Source organism: Geotrypetes seraphini, chromosome 17, assembly GCF_902459505.1.
Source record: "Geotrypetes seraphini chromosome 17, aGeoSer1.1, whole genome shotgun sequence".
Classification (NCBI taxonomy): Eukaryota; Metazoa; Chordata; class Amphibia; order Gymnophiona; family Dermophiidae; genus Geotrypetes; species Geotrypetes seraphini.
In genome coordinates, this window is record NC_047100.1 from 16,457,093 (window position 1) to 16,476,310 (window position 19,218).

The window sequence follows — 19,218 nt, forward strand, 5'->3', positions numbered from 1 at the left end:
CAGCAGCCGCACATCGCCGCCTTCCCAAATCACCCCCCGCTGCAGCGTAACCCGCGCGCAGGCGCAGCCTTGGAGCGGAACCAGGACTTAAAACAGCTTTTGGGAGCGAACCCCCGAGCTGGCTCGATGTTTCCTAACCAATGGGGTAGAGAGGGAGGCGGAACTTCCGCTGGCAGGGTGTTTTGGGTTGTTGAGTGGCCAGGGACGGGCTGACTGAGTTTTTGGTGTGGGAGGTTTGAGGTTTTTTTTTTAACGCCAGCTTTCTCGGGGCGGATTTTCATCATGTTGGGTATCGACAAACTGCCCATTGAGGAGACGTTGGAAGACAGCCCCCAGGTGAGGAGAAAGTCCTTGGGGGGGGGGGGGTTTTCTCTTCAGCCGTAGGTTTCCCGTGGAATCCCTGGTGCACAGAGCGCAACTGCCCTTCTGGGCAGGCGCGAGATGCAGGGCCCGGGGGCGCTGGGGTGCGGTGCCTCTGGAAGCAGGGCGAGATGCAGCAGCGTCCTTTAAAAAGGCGAGAACTTTAAATGAGTAATGGATTTAATGAGCCGCCCCCTGACGTTCACCTTCTCCGCTGATTTACGGTGATATCGGGCGGCGTTTCCAAGCTCTGCTGAATTTTGCCGAGGGCTCGAACACATCGATGAATATAAGCCTGCAGATTCGGTTATTTATGCGCAAAGGTTTTTTTTGTGTGTTGCTCTGTTGATCAGAGTGGAAGCTATTTTTTGCAGTCTATATTTTCACGCGATTACATCAGGTTTACATCTTGATGTTGCTGAGCGTACTTGGCTGGCAGGATGTGCATGGTATTTTATAGGCAAAGCTTGCAAGGCGCTGAATATATTCCGACATGGCATCTAATGTTTATTACCGCTCCACACGCACACCTCAACTGCACCTGTTGGAATTTGTACTCTAAAAACGGGGGTGGGACCACTTCTAGATAATGAGAGGTTGTGTATTTCTTATCCCCTTTTCTATCTCAATTTGTAGTTTTACTCTTTACCCTCCCTTTCATGTTTGTCTTGTAGTCGCACCCCTCTCCTTAAATAAGATTGTTGACCACTTAGGAGTTTTACCATAATATGGAATATCAAGACACATACTTGGGATTTTAACTGAATAATACAAGTTAGGTTTGGTTACAAGTTAGGTTTGGTTATTAAACAAGAACTTAGAGAACAGTGAGAAATGATGTCCAAACATGATTCCTTTTTTTTTTGGGAAGGACTTCATTTCATAAGAGAACTAAATGCACTTCTCTCACTGTAATCGCGGTTTTGATTATTCACAGTTTTTGGCTTGCTGGCTCCTTTCCCCAAATTACATCAGCTTGCATAGAGAAAATTGCTGATTCCCAGCACTTTCTTCACCGTGTTTTGCTTCTCCTTCGGGAACAGGCCAGGTCTCCCACCATGTTATTCACAGTTTCACCATATTCACAATGGTTTTTAATAGAAAACCGCGAATAACATATGAAAAAGTTATTCACAGTTTTTCTGTATTCACGAGTCTGTTAATCCCCTATCACAGCGAATACGGAGGGAGATGTGTATGTGTTTTTAAGGAGAGACTGTTCTTGCTTGTCCAGGTACTGTATATACTCAAATATAAGTCAAGCCAAGTATAAGATGAGGTACCCTCCCCCCCCCAAAAAAAAAAGGTTGACTTGAATATGACCAGGGGGAGGGAGGTATGTGTGTTATTCATGTGCCCTGTCCTCCCTGGCTCTGCACCCTGCCCTCCCTCCCTGCCAGGCTCTGTACTGGGCCTGCACTATGGCCTAGTGGGAAGGGCTGAGACAGAAGGGATATCTCCTGTCCCGGCCGACTCTGCCAATTATTTTTTTTGGCCTCCCCCATGAACCTTTTGAATCCCTGGTGGTACAGCATTGTACCGAGCAGGAGTGAGTTTTCTGCATTTCTGCCCCACGCTGAGCCCCTCCCTGAATGGCTGCCTCGAGTTCTCACGGCACAGCAGTGTACCAGGTTGGGAGTAAGCTTTCCGCACTCCTGCCTGGTGCTGTGCTGCTAGCTGAATGGCTGCTCAAGGTGACCATTCAGCAAGAAGCTCAGCGCCGGGCATGAACCAAGAAAGCTCGCTCATGCCTAGTACACCACTGGGCTGCAAGAACTCAAGGCAGCCATTCATGGAGGGGCTCAACATGGTGTCAAGAGCGTGGAAAGCTCCTGGGATGCATGTGTCTTAAAGATGCTTGAGGAGTACACGCTTCTTAAAGGAAGAGGGCTCAGCTCTCCCTCTGAGGTCACTTCCAGGTTGTGGGACTGAGGGTGGCTTTGGAAGGAGGGCTAGAGTAAGCAGCAGGTTGGTTCTGCTTGCACCAGTAAAGAGAGGAAGGGAGGGGGCATACATGTGGCAGCAGGGTGAGGAAGGGACAGAGAGAAGGACAGGGGCTGCATCACCTACCCTTGCTATGCCACTGGTTGGAGTGTTTGTTTCCCCCTTCTAAATGCCTCCAGGCTAATGGCAGGGGCTACCCTTCACCCTTCTGTTCTAATTAGCTGGGAGCTCTTAATGGAAAGCTCTGTGCCTGTGTTCCTTGGTCAGCTGTCCATAGGACCATGCTTCTTCAGTTAGGGCAGGGGTGTCCAATGTCGGTCCTCGAGGGCCGCAGTCCAGTCGGGTTTTCAGGATTTCCCCAATGAATATACATGAGGTCTATTTGCATGCACTGCTTTCATTGTATGCTAATAGATCTCATGCATATTCATTGGGGAAATCCTGAAAACCCGACTGGACTGCGGCCCTCGAGGACCGACATTGGACACCCCTGAGTTAGGGCAATAATTTACCAGATAAACTTTTCTTTAAGGTTACTTCTCCATGAACTTCCTTCTCTTTGCAGTCTCAGGCACAAAACCAAACCTATTTTCCTTGCAGTAGTGCTGCTTACGTCTGGTAGTGCTATAGAGATAATAAATAGTAGTAGTACTGCTAACCTCCTTTCAATTAATTCTCTTTTCAGCGAAGCTTCCAGGGAGGTTAAAGCTGAGATTCCTTCCTCTAGCTCTCACTCGGAGTAACATTTTATAGCACAAGGGCATTTGCTTTGCTGCCCCCTCCCCCACTTGGACTGCTTCTTAATACAGTATATAGAATGACACTGGGACAAAGTACAGTGGAACCTTGGTTTAGGAGCATAATTTGTTCCTGAAGCATGCTCGTAAACCAAGTTTCTTGTATATCAAAGTGAGTTTCCCTATAGGAATGAATGGAAACTCGCTTTGATTCATTCTACCTCCCCCCCTGAGGCTACCGGCGCTGCTCCATCACCCCCTCCCCTCCGCTCTAACTGGCATCGCAACCCCCCCCAAGAATGCCCCCCCGCGAGAACTGCATCGCATCCCCGTGCTGGAAGCGGCATCCGCCCTCCCTTCCAAACATGCTCCTTACCCCATCTGCTGCTTGTGCGAGTGAAAGAAAGCTCCCACCTCTTGCCTGGGCTGGGCCTTGAGCATCTGCGCATGCTCAAGGCCCAGCCCAGGCAAGAGGCGGGAGCTTTCTTTCACTCGCACAAGCAGCAGATGGGGTAAGGAATATGTTTGGGAGGGAGGGCAGGCGGCGGATGCCGCTTTCAGCACGGGAGTGCGATGCGGTTCTCATGGGGGGGGGGGGTGCGATGCCGGTTCGGGGGGTGCGATGTCGGTTAGAGCGAGGGGAGGTGCTTGTGTATCGGATCATGCTCGGTTTGTGAGACAAAAGTTTGCTAAGTGTTTTGCTCGTCTTGCAAAACACTCGCAAACCGGGTTATTCGCGAACCGAGGTTCCATTGTATGTCCCTGCCGTGTCCCTGCACCATCCCTGCGGGCTCTGTCCTCATCTGCACAACCTTCAAACACTTATGATTTTATATTTTAAATCTTTTTATTAAAGTATAAAAAGGAACAATATTCTGTACATCTGTTTATGAATCACAAATAGAGCCTTCCATTTCAGTCTGGTTTTAATACAACTTTTCCAAAATTTGGTTGCCTCAAGGAGAGAGGCCTTGGGCATCCGAGCCAATCAAGGTCTTAGCCCCCTTCCCACGCATTGCATGATGCATGAGGGAGGGGAAGGCCTGCCAGTTTGGACTGGTGGGCCTCTGAGCAGGAAGGGACCAAGCATCTCTCCTCTCAACTTCTTACACAAAGGTAAGGTGGTGGGGGGGGGGGAAGAGATTCAGGGAGCATCTGGTGGTAGGAGGGAGTAGGCATCCTTCCCTGCCTCTTTTTTGGGGGGTGGGTGGGGATGGTTTGGGGTGGGGGTGGTTTCTGTTGGCAGGAGGGATTGGCATCCTTTCTACCATTTTGCAGTTAAAGAACATGCATTTTAGCCCTATTTCTAAATGTAGCACAAAATTGTACATATAGAAATAAGACAGCAATCCTATAAACCTCTTTAAAGAATTTTAAAAGCTGAGAATCAAAATAAAGGCACTGTGGCTGGCAGGATTTCATTGCACTCATAAATTCAGGACTTTCATCGGATGAATGCTGGAAGATGTTTCTATAGAAACAAGTGGGGAAAGCATGCATTGCATGACTGAAGGAATTCTTTCCAGCACCTCTACTTATAGGTGTGTTTGTGTATATTTGTTTTCTCTCTGCTGTCATCAGTAACGCGGCACACAGAAGGCCATGAAGCAGCCTGCTTAGAGTGTTGCTGGCCCGATGCTGCTCTGCCAGAATGTATTTATGGTCTCGGTTGGGAGGGAAGAATGGAGGGTCAGCGGTGGTTCAGCTGCACGGCGCTGGTGGGTGCTCAAGGGTTCTGCTGCACAGGGAGATGGGAGGGATGGAAATATGCTGCAGAGGGACGGCACAAGGGGATGAATGAGAGGGGAGGAAAGATGTTGCACATGTGGGGGAGAGAAAGGAAACATGAAGAATTGGGGAAGGAGAGGAAGGAAGAGATGATCATGTACATGAAAAAAATAAACTCTACCCGAAAATAAGACCTGGTGTGTTTTTTTGGGCCCCAAATGAATATGACTGTCTTATTTTCAGGGAAACACAGTATTCTGCAGCTGTTGAACCTTCTTCCATAGAAATGTTTTGGACACAGTTCATTTCTCTTATGGTCTTTCAACATATAGAGCAGGGGTGCCAACACTTTTTGGACTTGTGACCTACTTTTAAAATAAATGACCATGTCAAAACGATCTACCAACAATAAAATTTAAAAACATAAAGCACATGGTATGTAGAGAAAATGTTAATTATCATTTATATTCCGGAGTTTTTCAAAGAGGTCTAGGCAAATGACTTTATGCAATGTCGCCTCAGTAACAACTATACAAAAATAGACAAATATACCCCCTCCCTTTTTACTAAACCACGATAGTGGTTTTTAGGGCAGGGAGCTATGTTGAATGCCCCGTGCTGCTCTCGATGCTCATAGGCTCCCTGTGCTAAAAATCGCTATTGCGGTTTAGTAAAAGCGGGCCATAGTACAAAATATAGAGAGCAGATATAAATTCTCAAAACAGCCACATTTTGATCACTAAATTGAAAATAAAATCATTTTTCCTACCTTTGTCGTCTGGTGATTTCATGAGTCTCTGGTTGCACTTTCTTCTTCTGACTGTGCATCCAATATTTTTCCCTTTCAGCCTCCTGTATGCTTCCTCTCCTTCAGCCCTCATTCTCTCCCCCAACTTTTTCTTCCTTTCTCCCTGCCCTCCCCCAAGCTGCCACCACCAACGGGGAACAGGCCCCCAAGCCACCGAGTTCTGAGCTCTCCCTGCTTCCCAACACGTTAAACAGATCGTAGAAGCACTGGGCCAGCCAGCTTTCCACCCCGACATCAATCCTGACATAGGAGAGGAAGTTTGGGCCAGCCAGGCAGCGATTGGCTGGTCTGAAACTTCTCCTTCAGGGGGGAGGGGGGAGGAAGGCTGGTCGGCCATATATCCATCCTCCACGATCAACTTTACTTCTGTTTATCTTCCTATTTTTCAAATCTTTTCTCTGCTATTCATGGGCACCATCATCTCCCTCCCCTTCCATGAGTACCCTCTCAAGACCACTATGCTCACCATGTCTCTCCTTCCCTTGTTATCACTTTTTTCCCATCCATGTTTTCAAAATCTGGTCCCCTCAAAGATCATCTCCCCCCCCCCCCCACACACACACACAATCTGCACCTTTGTCTCCCAGCCAATATTCCTCTGATCCTGTTCTCCCTCTCTCCATGGTTACCTTCCTACCTGCTTCCCTCTCTCCATGGTTGGGTATCTATTCTTCCCTCTATGGTTGGGTTGGTCGCTCTTTCCTTTCCTCCCCCCCCACTAACTAACCTTTTTATAGCCTGCCGGCAGTGCTAGCAAGTAAAGTAGAGCACTGCCGGCATGCTTGATGGCTCCACAGCTTCTTATGATCTGTTCAGTCTCTACAACACTGGAACAGCTGATCAGCTGTTCAATGTAACATCCTGATCCTGTGTAGCAGAGACTGAAGACCACAAGAGACTGGAGTTGGCGAGCCTGCCGGTAGTGCTCTAAAAGGTTAGTTAGAGGGAAGAAATAGAGTGGAACATACCAGGCAGTGGCAGCAACAGGTGGCCGTATCCTGCTACACCCAGTGTAGCAGGGACTGCAAAAATGGAGCCTGCAGCCAGTGCTCCGATTTAATTGCTAGCACTGCTGGTAGGCTATAAAAGGTTAGTTGGGAGGGCAGGGATTATAGTGGACTGTGGTGGGGTAGAGGCAAAGCGGTGTTAACACACATAAAGGGCGCCTAAGTCATGCCTAAAGTTAGGTGTGCTTTAGGCATCCAATCTAAGTAGTTACCGTATTTTTTGCTCCATAAGATGCACCTGACCATAAGACGCATCCTAGATTTAGAGGAGGAAAACAAGAAAAACCCCCAAATTCTCCCTACCAGGCTCTGCACCCTACCCCACATTCCTTACCAAGCTCTGCACCCTGTCCCCCTTCCCTGCCAGGCTCTGTACCCTGTCCCCCCTCTGGTGGTTTAGTGGTAGGACAGGGGACAGGGCAGGCCTAGTGGCTGGCTGACGGGCAGGCAGGCCTCCCCCCTCCCAGGTAGTTCCCCAGGCAGGCCTCCCCCCTCCCAGGTAGTTCCCCAGGCAGGCCTACCCCCCTCCCAGGTAGCTCCTCCAGGCAGGCTGGCCTACCCCCCTCCCAGGTAGCTCCTCCAGGCAGGCTGGCTTCCCCCCCTCTCAGGCCTACCCTCCAGGCAGGTAGACTTCCCCACTCCCAGGCCTACCCCCCAGGTAACGCCTCCCCCCCCCCCGGCAGGAATGCAGGCCTCCTCACCGGCAGGAAGGCCCGACCTCACCCTCCGTATTTTGAATTCAGCCGGCAGGCAGGCCCTCCTCTCAAACCGCCTCCAGTGGTTTGGGACCTCAATGTTGTTCTTTCTCAGCTTATGAAACCTCCATTTGAACCTCTTAACAAGGCTCATCTGATGTATCTCACTTGGAAAGTGGTGTTTCTCATTGGCCTCACTTCTGCTCGTCGAGTTAGTGAGCTTCAAGCATTGGTTGCGGATCCACCTTTCACAGTGTTCCACCATGACAAGGTGATCCTTCGCACTCATCCAAAATTCCTTCCCAAAGTGGTCTCGGAATTTCATCTGAATCAATCCATTGTTCTCCCAGTATTTTTTCCAAAGCCTCATTCTCATCCCGGAGAATCAGCTCTTCATACTCTGGACTGTAAACGTGCCTTGGCTTTCTACTGGAATGCACCAAGCCACACAGAACTGCTTTTCAACTTTTCATCTCCTTTGATCCGAACAAGTTGGGACGTCCTATCTCTAAGCGTACCATCTCCAACTGGATGGCGGCTTGTAACTCTTTCTGTTATGCCCAGGTTGGATTACCCCTTCACAGTAAAGTCACAGCCCATAAGGTCAGAGCTATGGCAGCTTCTGTGGCTTTCCTCAGATCGACACCGATTGAGGAGATTTGTAAAGCTGCCACTTGGTCCTCGGTTCATACCTTCACTTCTCACTATTGTCTGGATACTTTCTCCAGACGGGATGGACAGTTTTGGCAAACAGTATTGCAAAATTTATTCTCCTAAGTTACCAACTCTCCCACCATCCTATTGTGGTTAGCTTGGAGGTCACCCATTAGTGGGAATACCTGCCTGCTTGTCCTGGGATAAAGCAATGTTACTTACCGTAACAGTTGTTATCCAGGGACAGCAGGCAGCTATTCTCAAGTCCCACCCACCTCCCCTGGGTTGGCTTCTCTGCTGGCTATCTGAACTGAGGAGACGCGCCCTACGCTGGGCGGGAAGGCACTCATGCATGCGCGGTGCGGGTGACTCGAAACTTCGAGTTTCTTCAAGCAAGACTGCTTGTGAGGCGTCTGCATTGGGGCTCCGTTGGATCACGTCACCCATTAGTGAGAATAGCTGCCTGCTGTCCCTGGATAACAACTGTTACGGTAAGTAACATTGCTTTACCAAATATTAATTTGGTAGCCGTGTTCTGAATAAGCTGCAATCTCTTTAAGTTGTACTTAAACTGATATAAAGAGAGTTTACGTAATCCAGATGAGCTAATATAATAGCCTGGACCAACACAGCAAAGTGTTGCTGATGGAAAAAACAATGGACCCTCCTCAACATCCGAAGGCTAAAGAAACATTTTTTCGATATATTAATTTGATTAGTAAAAGAAAGAGTAGAATACAAAACAAACCCAAGGATTCTGGATGAAAATTCAATCTTCAAGATATCATCAGAGTTTAATCTCAGGGAAGAAGGTAAATTATGTACAACGGGGCCGAACCATAAAAGTTTTGTTTTGATGATATTTAATTTCATACGTACGGATGAAGCCCAGTCTTGAATTCTTGAAATACAAGAATTGATGTCTGCTGTTAAATTAGATAATGATGGCTCAACATCAAGTAAAATGAAAATATCATCAGCATAGGTAAAAATGGATTCTGAAGTAGATAAATTCAGATATTTTAGTGTCATCATATATGTATTAAATAATATGTGTGATAATGGAGACCCCTGAGGTTCTCCACAGACAGGAGACCAAGATGGAGAGAATTTACCCTCAGCGTGACTATGGACCGAGATTCTGAATTTTTGCTACCATTGATATAAAAAGAGTCTCAGTACTATAATTTGGGTGAAATCCGTGTTGGAATGAGAGAAGAATGGAGAATTCATCGTGATATTCCAAAAGTTTCATTGAAACAATAGATTCCAAAATCTTTAACAGTGGTATGTTTGCAACAGGACGATATTGGGAAACTAAAGTTGGATCTAACTGAGGTGTTGTTTTTTTTTGTTTAGCAACGGAGTAACTATAATACGACCAATGTTTAATGTAAAAAACCCACTAGTAAGGATATAATTTACTAATGTTGTAAGAAATAGCATTTGTAGGAATAGTACTGAAAATATATGAAGGAACATGGACAAGTAAACATCTTTTGTGACCAAATTTAACATAAAGTTGCAACAGTTGGCATTTAGTTATTATACTAAAATTGTGCCATTATCTTTCGACTAAAATCTCATCAGGAGATTTTTCAGTACAAGGTAGGTTGAATAACCCTGAAGTATTAGAAAATGATGACATTATAATTAGAATTTTGTCATTGAAGAAAGTAGCCAATTCTTCTACAGAAGGTCTAGTAAATTTGTCAGTCTGCCCAGATGTTATTGTAATAGATTTCCATAATAGAAATAAGCCCTTATTTTGATTTTTTGCTGTATTAATCTTATTACCGTAATATATTTTCCTAGCCTTATGGTTGTATTCCTTTATCTTTCTTCTCCAGTTTGTCTTATCTATTTCCACGTTACTTTTTCTCCACTGTAATATTGAGTCTTGGGTGACATGCAACAGTTTCAAAGTTTGCTGTTCTTACAGTGTCTTAATAAGGTAAACTCAATAAAATCTTTCAAAATAAGTCATCCCTTCCCACTCCTTTGACTTCTCTACATAGAACCACATGGCCTTGTAGCCCAAAGAGCAAATATCTTTAATCAAAGGATCCTCATCTGAGGTCAGCAATATCTCAATTAATAAAGAGGCAGCCCAACTGCTGTTCCTTGATCCAATCGCTAACAAAAATAGCCTTGGGCATATAAAACTTATCACGGCTGATTATTCAAAGGGGTTAGGCTCCTCACTTTGAGAGAGAAGCTCCTAAACTGGCCTTTCTGAAAATGTACTGTGCCAAATACCTAAATTTAGGTGACTAAATGGTGGGTAGCTAAGTGGATGGATTTAAGAAGGAAGAGGGGAATTAGGAGTTTAGGAATTATTTTCTGCAGCAGGCACCTAATTTTGACCCTGGAATCCCTGTTTTCAGAGCCGCCAAGTTACCTATTCCAGGAGGATGACTTTTTGGATGGTCCTGGATTTAAACTTATATCCCAAAGCAGTGTAGTATTTGTAGTCTTTGATTATATCCATTGAAACCAGTACTGCAGGTCCCATAATGCACCAGGATAAGGTTGGAAGAAATCCAGGACTGGCCAAAAAATTCTCCCTCCTGAAATGGGTAACTTGGCAGTTCTGCTATTTTACATAGGTCATCTAGGTAGAAAAAAAGGATTTCCAGATCTGGAATTCATTCTTCAGAGTATTTTAAGGCTCACTAAACACAGTATTTTAAAGTACCTAGAAAGCTGTGGGAAGTGCATGTTTTTGTAGCACCAGCAATGGAAACAACTTATTACAAAGAAATGCATTCAGAAACTGAGCAGCTTGGTGCTGTGTGATTCCTAGGCACCATGAAGAAAAGCAGGACTGGCATAGGTGACATCCTGAAATGCAGAAGTAAACAATTGTAATATTTAAAATAAATGTTCTTTTTCCTTTGATCATATATCCAGCTGTATACACTTATTTTACTTCTTTACTTTTCTGCTTTGCCTAGATTCTAGTCACTAGTGCCTTTAAGGTATTGTACAAATATATTACTTTAATATTTTAACAGACCAGGTCATTGCTGGGTGTATTTGAAGAAGATGCTGCAGCTATTTCCAGTTACATCAGCCAGCTGTATCAGGCTATGCAGCGCATTTATGATGCACAGGTATGTGTGGTCAGATCAGCATCATAAGACTAAATTAAGGGCCCGCAAGTGACCAGTTTTGAAAAGGGCCTCCCAGAAAAAAGGAGGGCCCATTTCAGAAGATCCAAAAGCATTTAGGCCCATTTCTTAGTTTAATCCCCTGCACTGCAAGGGCTGCTTGGGTATAATTTTTTGCCACTAGATCAGGTAAGGTCTTCTTCTCATATATACGAGGGTAAGGTCTTCTTCTCATATATACGAGGGTCATTTCATAAATAATGCACACTATTTTTTTTAATCTACATGCTTTGTTTTGTTTTTACAAGTATTTCTTCACAATCTTTCAATATAGTCTCCCTGCTTTGCAATGACCGAGTCCCAATATCCAGGAAGCTTCATTATTCCATCCAAGACACCGTTTTTGTTCAGTTGCCAAATGGCTTGGGTACCGGCAGAAGAAAGCTCTTCCAGAAATGCAAAATGATGTCTACGCATAGGTTGTTTCAACTTTGGAAAAAGGTCGAAGTCTGGTGGACTCATGTCTGGACTGTAGGGAGCATGAGGTAACACTTCACAGCCGTATTTGCCTAGTTTTTCAAAGATGAGTGGAGAGCTCCATTTTCCGCACGACCAATAAAATTTTGACGAGCTCAATCAAAAGTCAAAAAATGATGATTTTTGCTTATGATCATGAAGGCATCATCATCACAGACAAAGTTCCATGTAGAAGAAGTGTCACAGCAGTGTATTGTTATTTTTTTTTTTTTTTTTTGCAAAAATTGCACAGTAAATGCACAAAAACTCAACCTCAGTTGCTCTTGGCAGGGCCACTCATTCTTCATGACAACGCTCGCCCGTACATAGGAAATGTCATCATTGAAAAACTACGCAAATACGGCTAGGAGGTGTTACCTCATGCTCCCTACATTCCAGACATGAGTCCACCAGACTTTGACCTTTTTCCAAAGTTGAAACAACCTATGCGTGGACATTGTTTTGCATCTCTGGAAAAGCTTTCTTCCGCCGGTACCCAAGCCATTCGGCAACTGAACAAAAACGGTGTCTAGGATGGAATAATGAAGCTTCCTGGATGTTGGGACTTGGTCATTGCAAAGCAGGGAGACTATATTGAAGGATCGTGAAGAAATACTTGGAAAAAAAATAATAAAACATGTAACTTAAAAAAATTAGTGTGCATTATTTATGAAATGACCCTCATACAGCTTAAAATTCAGCCATATTTTTAGAATATATTAGAGATGCTTTTCTGTTCATACAACTTAAAATTCATTTCAAAAATTATGTTTATGTTCCAATCTGTTTTATTATGAATACAAAACAACAAAGAAGACAACAAAGTCAAAGGAATTAACTTCCAATAATACAAAAGTTGTTGCGTTGTTTTGGTAGAACAAGAGTAGAAGACCCCCGTCCCCCTAACCCAAAGCATGTTCAAAATCCAAAGGAGTATGCTGGTGTTTACCCAGTAACCAGTCTTTCAGATGCCTGAGTAAAACTGGGAAATCAGGGAGCACAAATAAGAGTGTATTTTTTGAATGAAGTTCTTTGCATTTTCTTGTGGGGAAAAAGGATATGTGTAGATTCTGTGAGTAGTGCAGGCTTAAGATAAACTGAGTACATTTAACCTATATTTTCAGGTGTACTCATGTACTGTATGCTGAGGGCATGTATACAATACATATAGAGTGAAGATACTTATCTGTAGCAGGTGTATAGTCTCACATGTGGGTGATGTTATCCACCGAATCCAATGTGGATACTGCCAAGTGCACTGTCACGTTAATCTTTAGTGAAAACTGCAACTGTAGTAGTCTCAAAAGCACTTGTTTGATCATAGCCCAGATCTCTTCCTGGAGAGTCGGCATGTGCACTAGAAGAGAGATGATTGTGGAAGTGGTCTTTGCATGGGCAACCTCGAGGTCGAGGCACACCTGAGCAGTGACATGATCTGCAATGATCGAGAGCAAGTCACAATGGACATCTAAGAAGATGGTGTGGCAAACCTAGAAGGAAAGGAATGTTTATGTTTCTCAGCTTTCATATGTGAAGCGTCACCTGATACATGAGGCAAGGATGAAGGACAATGCCAAACATGGTCTCTGCAGAAAACCTGTTGTTCCATGCTCTCTATGCAGTATTGGTGCACGTGGTGTTAATACCAATGCCGAAGCAGGTTGGGCATCAGGTGCAGAATCTCCTGTCATGCTGGATGTTGATGCCGAATCAAAAAAATTATCATACTGGATTTGTCAGGCTTTCATTTGCATACTAAGAATTCTCATTGAATGTCCTGATGGTCAGGACTTATAGACCCTGAACATACCAGTTATTAGGATCAGAACTTGAAATGGCATAATTATATTGAGTTGACTAATTAATAGGGAGATTAGTTTCAGTATTCTGTGATGAAGATCTTCTGCTACTACTATCACAGCTCTAAATAAATTATAAACTTTCTTTTAAAATATTCTAAAACTTATAGTGAAGTGCTCAGACCTTATAACCCATGCTTTAGTGATGTCACTAAATTGAGGTTAACAAGGGGACCATCATTGCCTTCACTGTCCCCTGACCACCCTTGTACTTGAAGGCGCAATGTACTCTGTTATATACAGTGGTAAGTTTCAAGTTTCAAGTTTATTCGTTATTTGATTGATCGCCTATCACAGTTACTAAGCGATGTACATAAACTATAAATATAAGGTAAACAATAACAAGAATATATAAAAAATATAAAAATCTTTTAAAAATAGACAAATTACAACAGGAAACACTAGGATAAAAGGGAACGAAATACATTTTATGATAGGAAAGGAAGAACATTTAAGGGTAATATACAAAGGGAAAGGGAAAACAAAATAGTTTATTGGGAGTATAATACACAATTGAACAAAATGAACGGCAGCTATAAAGAGCAATTGGCATTTCAATTAAATATTGAAAGCGTCTTTAAAAAGAAAGCTCTTAAGTTGGCTTTTAAATTTATCAAAATTTTTCTCCTGTCTTAAGTAAAGTGGGAGAGAGTTCCAAGTTTGTGGTGCTGTAACGGTAAAAATATATTGCCTTCGTGTATTAATCATTTTAAGGGTGGGAATAACCAATAAAAGTTGTTCATTCGATCTTAAAGTTTTTTGAGAAGAATATGGAATTAAAACTTTGTAAATAAATGATGGAGTTTTGTATAGCAATGATTTAAAGGTGAGTAAAGATAATTTATAAATAATGCGGTGTGCCACATGGAGCCAATGTGCCTTTTGAAGTAACGGGGTGACATGATCAAACTTTTTGGCCCCCATAATTAATTTGATGGAAGTGTTTTGGATAATTTGTAATCTTCTAATTTCTTTTTGGGCCATTCCTTTGAATAAAGCATTACAGTAGTCAATTTTTGAAATAATCAATGAATGAATTAATGTATTTAAAGATTTGGGACAGAGGAATTTTGAAATAGAGCGGATTTGACGTAACCTGTAGAAAGTATTCTTGACCACATAGCTAATGTGGTCATGATAAGTAAGATTTACATCTAAAATGATACCTAGTATCCGGATTTTATTTACTTGTTTGAGTGTAACTCCTTGTATATTAATAGAAACCGCTATTTTGTGATTTCTTTCCAGGGAAAGAGTAAAGTGTTGGTTTTATTAATGTTTAAGGACAATCTGTTTTGGTCCAACCATAGATGAATCTGTTTAAGTTTTTCATTAATGGTGGCAATTTCTGATGGATTATTAGGGTCAAGGGGGTGTAAGAGTTGTACATCATCAGCATAAGCGAATACTGAGAAACCAATAGATTGACAGAGAGTCATAAGGGGAGAGAGGAAAATATTGAACAGGAGAGGAGATAGGATAGAACCTTGAGGAATACCATAGGAGCTGGAGAAACTCGAAGAAATAGAATCATTAAAAGAGACTATAGAAGTTCGATTATCAAAATAGGACCTAAACCAAAGAAGAACTTGCTCGGAAATGCCAATAGATTGTAATCTATTTAATAAATGTAATAAAATGTACTTATCTGGAAGGGGTGGCTTGTTGCATGTCGTTAATCCTCAATAGTGATAGTGTATCATTAGCCAGTGTTGGTGAGTTAAATGATTCTAAATGATTCTTCCTAAGATCCCTGTCCCCCCTACTCGAGTTTCATCTCTTCATCAGGGAGGGTCGCTGATACTAAAAATCATGTAAAAACAAATGTTTATTAAATCAACTATCTAAAAAAGCCTGGGTGCCTGGGTATCTAAATCCACTTATACATAACTACTATTGTAAATTAAATTGTATAATCTCTTACCAGTTATAGGCTCAATAGGACAGGACTAACCCAAAGCCTTGGGTGAACTGAACCAAGCAAATCTGGTAACTCATTTTTATAAGATGGACTGACGGAAGGGACTATGTTAAAACGAACCGGAAATGATGTCAAAATGAGGAGGTGGGACTAACTCAAATACTATCTACCGATAACCATTCTATGTCTAAATTTAAACCTTCTGGTATTAAAGTACGCCAATTGTAAATGAAGCGTTGTTCTTTTTGTATCAAAAGTTTAGATTACATTGAGTACATTTTTGAGGCTGCTCTGCACCCTCTTTGACATGGAGAGAAAAATGGCTGGTGTGAAGTCAAAAGGCTTGATGGCCAGGGGAGCTCGAGTGAAAAGTATACCAAAAAACATCAATGACCCAGGAATGTGAAAAAGGGCCTCCATATGGCCTGAAGGCTAAAAACTGACAGGGTTTTACCAAACTCGAACAAAATACTGAAAAACAGTAAAAATGAAGAATTATGAAGAAAATAATGAGAAAATAATATCAGGAAGGCAGAAAAAGACTTCAGAATTTGATACACTGAGGAGAGACCGAAGACACAGCCTCTCGGCTCTGGGGAAAACCTAGAACTGTTGGTTCTGTGTGCCAACGTCAAGCAAAAAGGTATCTGCATGCACACGTGGGCCCTGTCTAAAGATTTAAAGTGACGGTGCACTTGGCAGTGTCCATATCAGGTTCCGTGGATGATGTCACTCATATGTGAGAATATTATGCCTGCTTGTCCTCGGAGAACAACCAGTACATTGTTTATATTTCCTAATTTCTGTGCGTGCCTTCTGTACTATTCTTCCTATATATTTGTATTTTGGTATAAAACAAAGTAATATATTTTCCTTTCTTCTTATTAGAATGAATTGAGTGCAGCAACTCATCTGACTTCTAAGCTTTTAAAAGAATATGAAAAACAGGTAAAATAGAGACTGTTCTACCATTAGCACAGACAAACCTGATAGCTTCAGTTAGTAAGGTCAGGCAGAATAGCTTTTCTCTGAATCGGAGTTTTCCTTATTGACATATTTTGAAGCATATTAAAAGGCTGAAAGACAAAATTATAAACTTTTTGGTGAATGCAGGTAAAATCAGAAAAAATGGCATTTTTTGTTGTTGGCAAAGAGTAAAATTTTACATGTAGTTTTCAGTATGCAAAATTTAACTTTAAATTCTGAATTAAGCTGCTAGAACAGCCATTCCCAAACCAGACCTCGGGGCAAACCTAGTTCATTGGGTTTTCAGGATATTCACATCTTGTGCATATTCATTATGAATATCCTGGAAACCCGATACAGCTAGGTGTGATCTGGGTACTAGATTGGGAATGGCTATGCTAGAATGTAATATCATGCAGAGTAGTTCATTAATTCAGAAACTGACAAAAGTCAGCATGCCAAGATGTCCTTAATGGGTAGCTTTTATAAAAAAAAAATTGTTCTTTCTTTACCAGAAAGTTTGCTCAACTCATTTGTATAGATAGCAAACTCTTGCATGAATGAGGTTGCTAGTCCGTGGGAAATCACATAGGTTAGTGGACCTCTAAGAAGTTTGAGCTAATAAGAGGTGTTTTAAAAAAAATCAAACAAAATGCTGCATTCTCTGACCATGGTTGTATGATTATTTTTCTGTACAGATTAACTGGTACTCTGGATGTCAGTTTATCCTCTGAGTTAAAGAACTACTTTTAATGCTGTTTTAATGTACATTATATTTTCAGCACTAGAGGGTGTGTGTGTAATTTTATAAGGAATTTAACAACATTCTACCAGTCAGGTGCTTATGAAATTGCCTTTGGTGGACACTCAATGTAGTGTCTGCTTTATGTGATACACGCATAGTGGAAGGGATTTTGATTTAGCTCGTGCCTTTTCAGGTGCTGCACAACGGAAGTTACTGTATATACACAAATATAAACTGAGATTTTTGGGCCATTAAATGGCCTAAAAATGGGGGGTCTCTCTTTATATTTGGGTCCTCTGATCTGCGCCCCACCCGGACTTGTTGCAGGTCTCCTGTGTGCCTGTCTGAAGCCCTGGCAGTCCAGTAGTGAGACGGGACAGGAGCGATCTTTCCCGTGTCCTGTCCCAACTAACTCTAAACCACCCTGCCTCCCTCTTACCTCCTTGACACCTGTAGACCTTACCTTTATAACCCTAGTGATCTAGTGGTGAAGTGAGGCTGGAGTGATCTTCCTATGCTCCTGCCCCATGAAAGCCACAATCAGAAATGCCTTCTGCGAGTTCCTGTTGCAGCTCTCATGGGACAGGAGTGTAGGAAGATAGTTCCTTCCCAGCTTCACTGCTAGAACACCAGGTTTTTAAAGGTAAGGTTTAGAGGTGGGAGGGAGGCTTGGGACAGGACATAGAATCGGTTGGGACAGAACATAGGAAGGATCATTCCTGTCCCGGCTCACTGTTGGACTGCTAAGGCTTCAGGCTGGCCTGTGATGGGCATTGTGGATTTGATAGGAAGGAAGAGAGGGAAGAAAGGAGGACTGGGTTTAAGACAGGGCACTTGAATATATACTCCGCTGCTTATATTCGAGTCAAACTTTTTTAGGGAAAAAAGGTTACCCCTGATTATATTTGGGTTGGTTTATATTCGAGTATGTTCAGGTGCAATAGGCACTTTCCTGTCCAGAGGGCCTATAGTTAAGCTTCTACAAGAGGCAGTGGTGGGTTAAGTACTTTTCCAAAATCACAAGGAGTCACAGTGGTATTTGAATAGGGCTTCCCTGGTTCTTAGACCACTACTCTTAACACTTAGGTTACTCCACCCCATCCTATTGGGAAAAAGAAGCCCGTTTTATACCTATAAGCTTCAGAGAATTAGCGCAGGCTAAATGCTGTTAGTACACACTAAACTTTACCAGTGGCATGATTGTTTCACTGTTTTTGATCATTGTTTAGCATGTTGGTTACAATTTCAGAGCAGAACAGACTTGTTTTTGGGGGGGAATTTCTCCTTACCCCTCTTTTAGAAGGGGCTTATCACGTGCTTTGGGACAAACTGAAGAGGGCAGCAGAGCCTTCTGTGAATTAGGAGGGATTCAAAAACCAAAGTAGATTCCTTCTGCATGGCTTGCGGGCACTGGGATGTTACTTGGATGTAAAGTGCTCATGAGATGGTATTACATTCCAATTTGTCTAGCTAAAATGGGCAGAGGAGCAGTTGAGACTTGTTGGCTGGGATGGTGTAGATGGGATGGTGTAGATGGGCTGGCGTGAGCTTTGATAGAGACTTCAGTAGTTGGAACCTAAGAACAATACCGGGCAGAGCTTTGGATTCTTGCCCAGAAATAGCTAAGAAAAAAACCCCCAACAACAATAAATTTTTAGATTGAATCAGGTTGGGCAGACTGGATGGACCAGTCAGGTCTTTATCTGCCATCATCTACTATGTTATGTTATTATGTACCAGTTTGTTATGTCTCTGTGCATATTTTTATGTCTCTATGTATGTTACTTTGGAAACTGGTCAAATTTTTGGCAGTATAAATTAAAAAAAAAAAAATAATAGTACAAGATCCCCTAGGTCCTGTAATTAGTGCTTTAGTACTACTCTTTACTCCCTGAAAAAATTTCAGTTTACTGCATCTACTTAGTACTTGGCATCTTTACCAGGTTAAAGAACAAAAGTTATGCATATGCATCATGTGGGTGCATCGAGGTTGCCTGAAAACTAGCCTTGTTTGTAGGCCAAGGATTGGTGCTGCAAACTAGAGAATGACACAGGGGAAAAAATTTGTCCCCGTCCAATCCCCACAAACCATCTGATCCCATCCCATCCGCACAACTTATTTTCTTAAAGTATAAAAAGAAACAATAGTTCTGTACAATTGTCAT

At 42.7% G+C, this 19,218-nt stretch overlaps 1 protein-coding gene across 3 annotated transcripts in view; it reads left to right on the forward strand.

Moving 5' to 3' along the window:
• APPL1 (adaptor protein, phosphotyrosine interacting with PH domain and leucine zipper 1) overlaps nt 1–19,218 on the forward strand; it is a 110,145-nt gene that overhangs the window by 600 nt on the left and 90,327 nt on the right. Inside the window, exons 1-3 of one of the 3 annotated variants that reach the window (XM_033925883.1) lie at nt 142–336; nt 10,951–11,049; nt 16,231–16,290. In XM_033925883.1, the coding sequence (XP_033781774.1) occupies nt 283–336; nt 10,951–11,049; nt 16,231–16,290 (213 nt within the window). In that variant the 5' untranslated portion in view covers nt 142–282. Of the gene's footprint in view, nt 1–141; nt 337–10,950; nt 11,050–16,230; nt 16,291–19,218 lie in introns of those variants that run through there. The other 2 variants (XM_033925881.1, XM_033925882.1) reach the window with 2 other exon arrangements.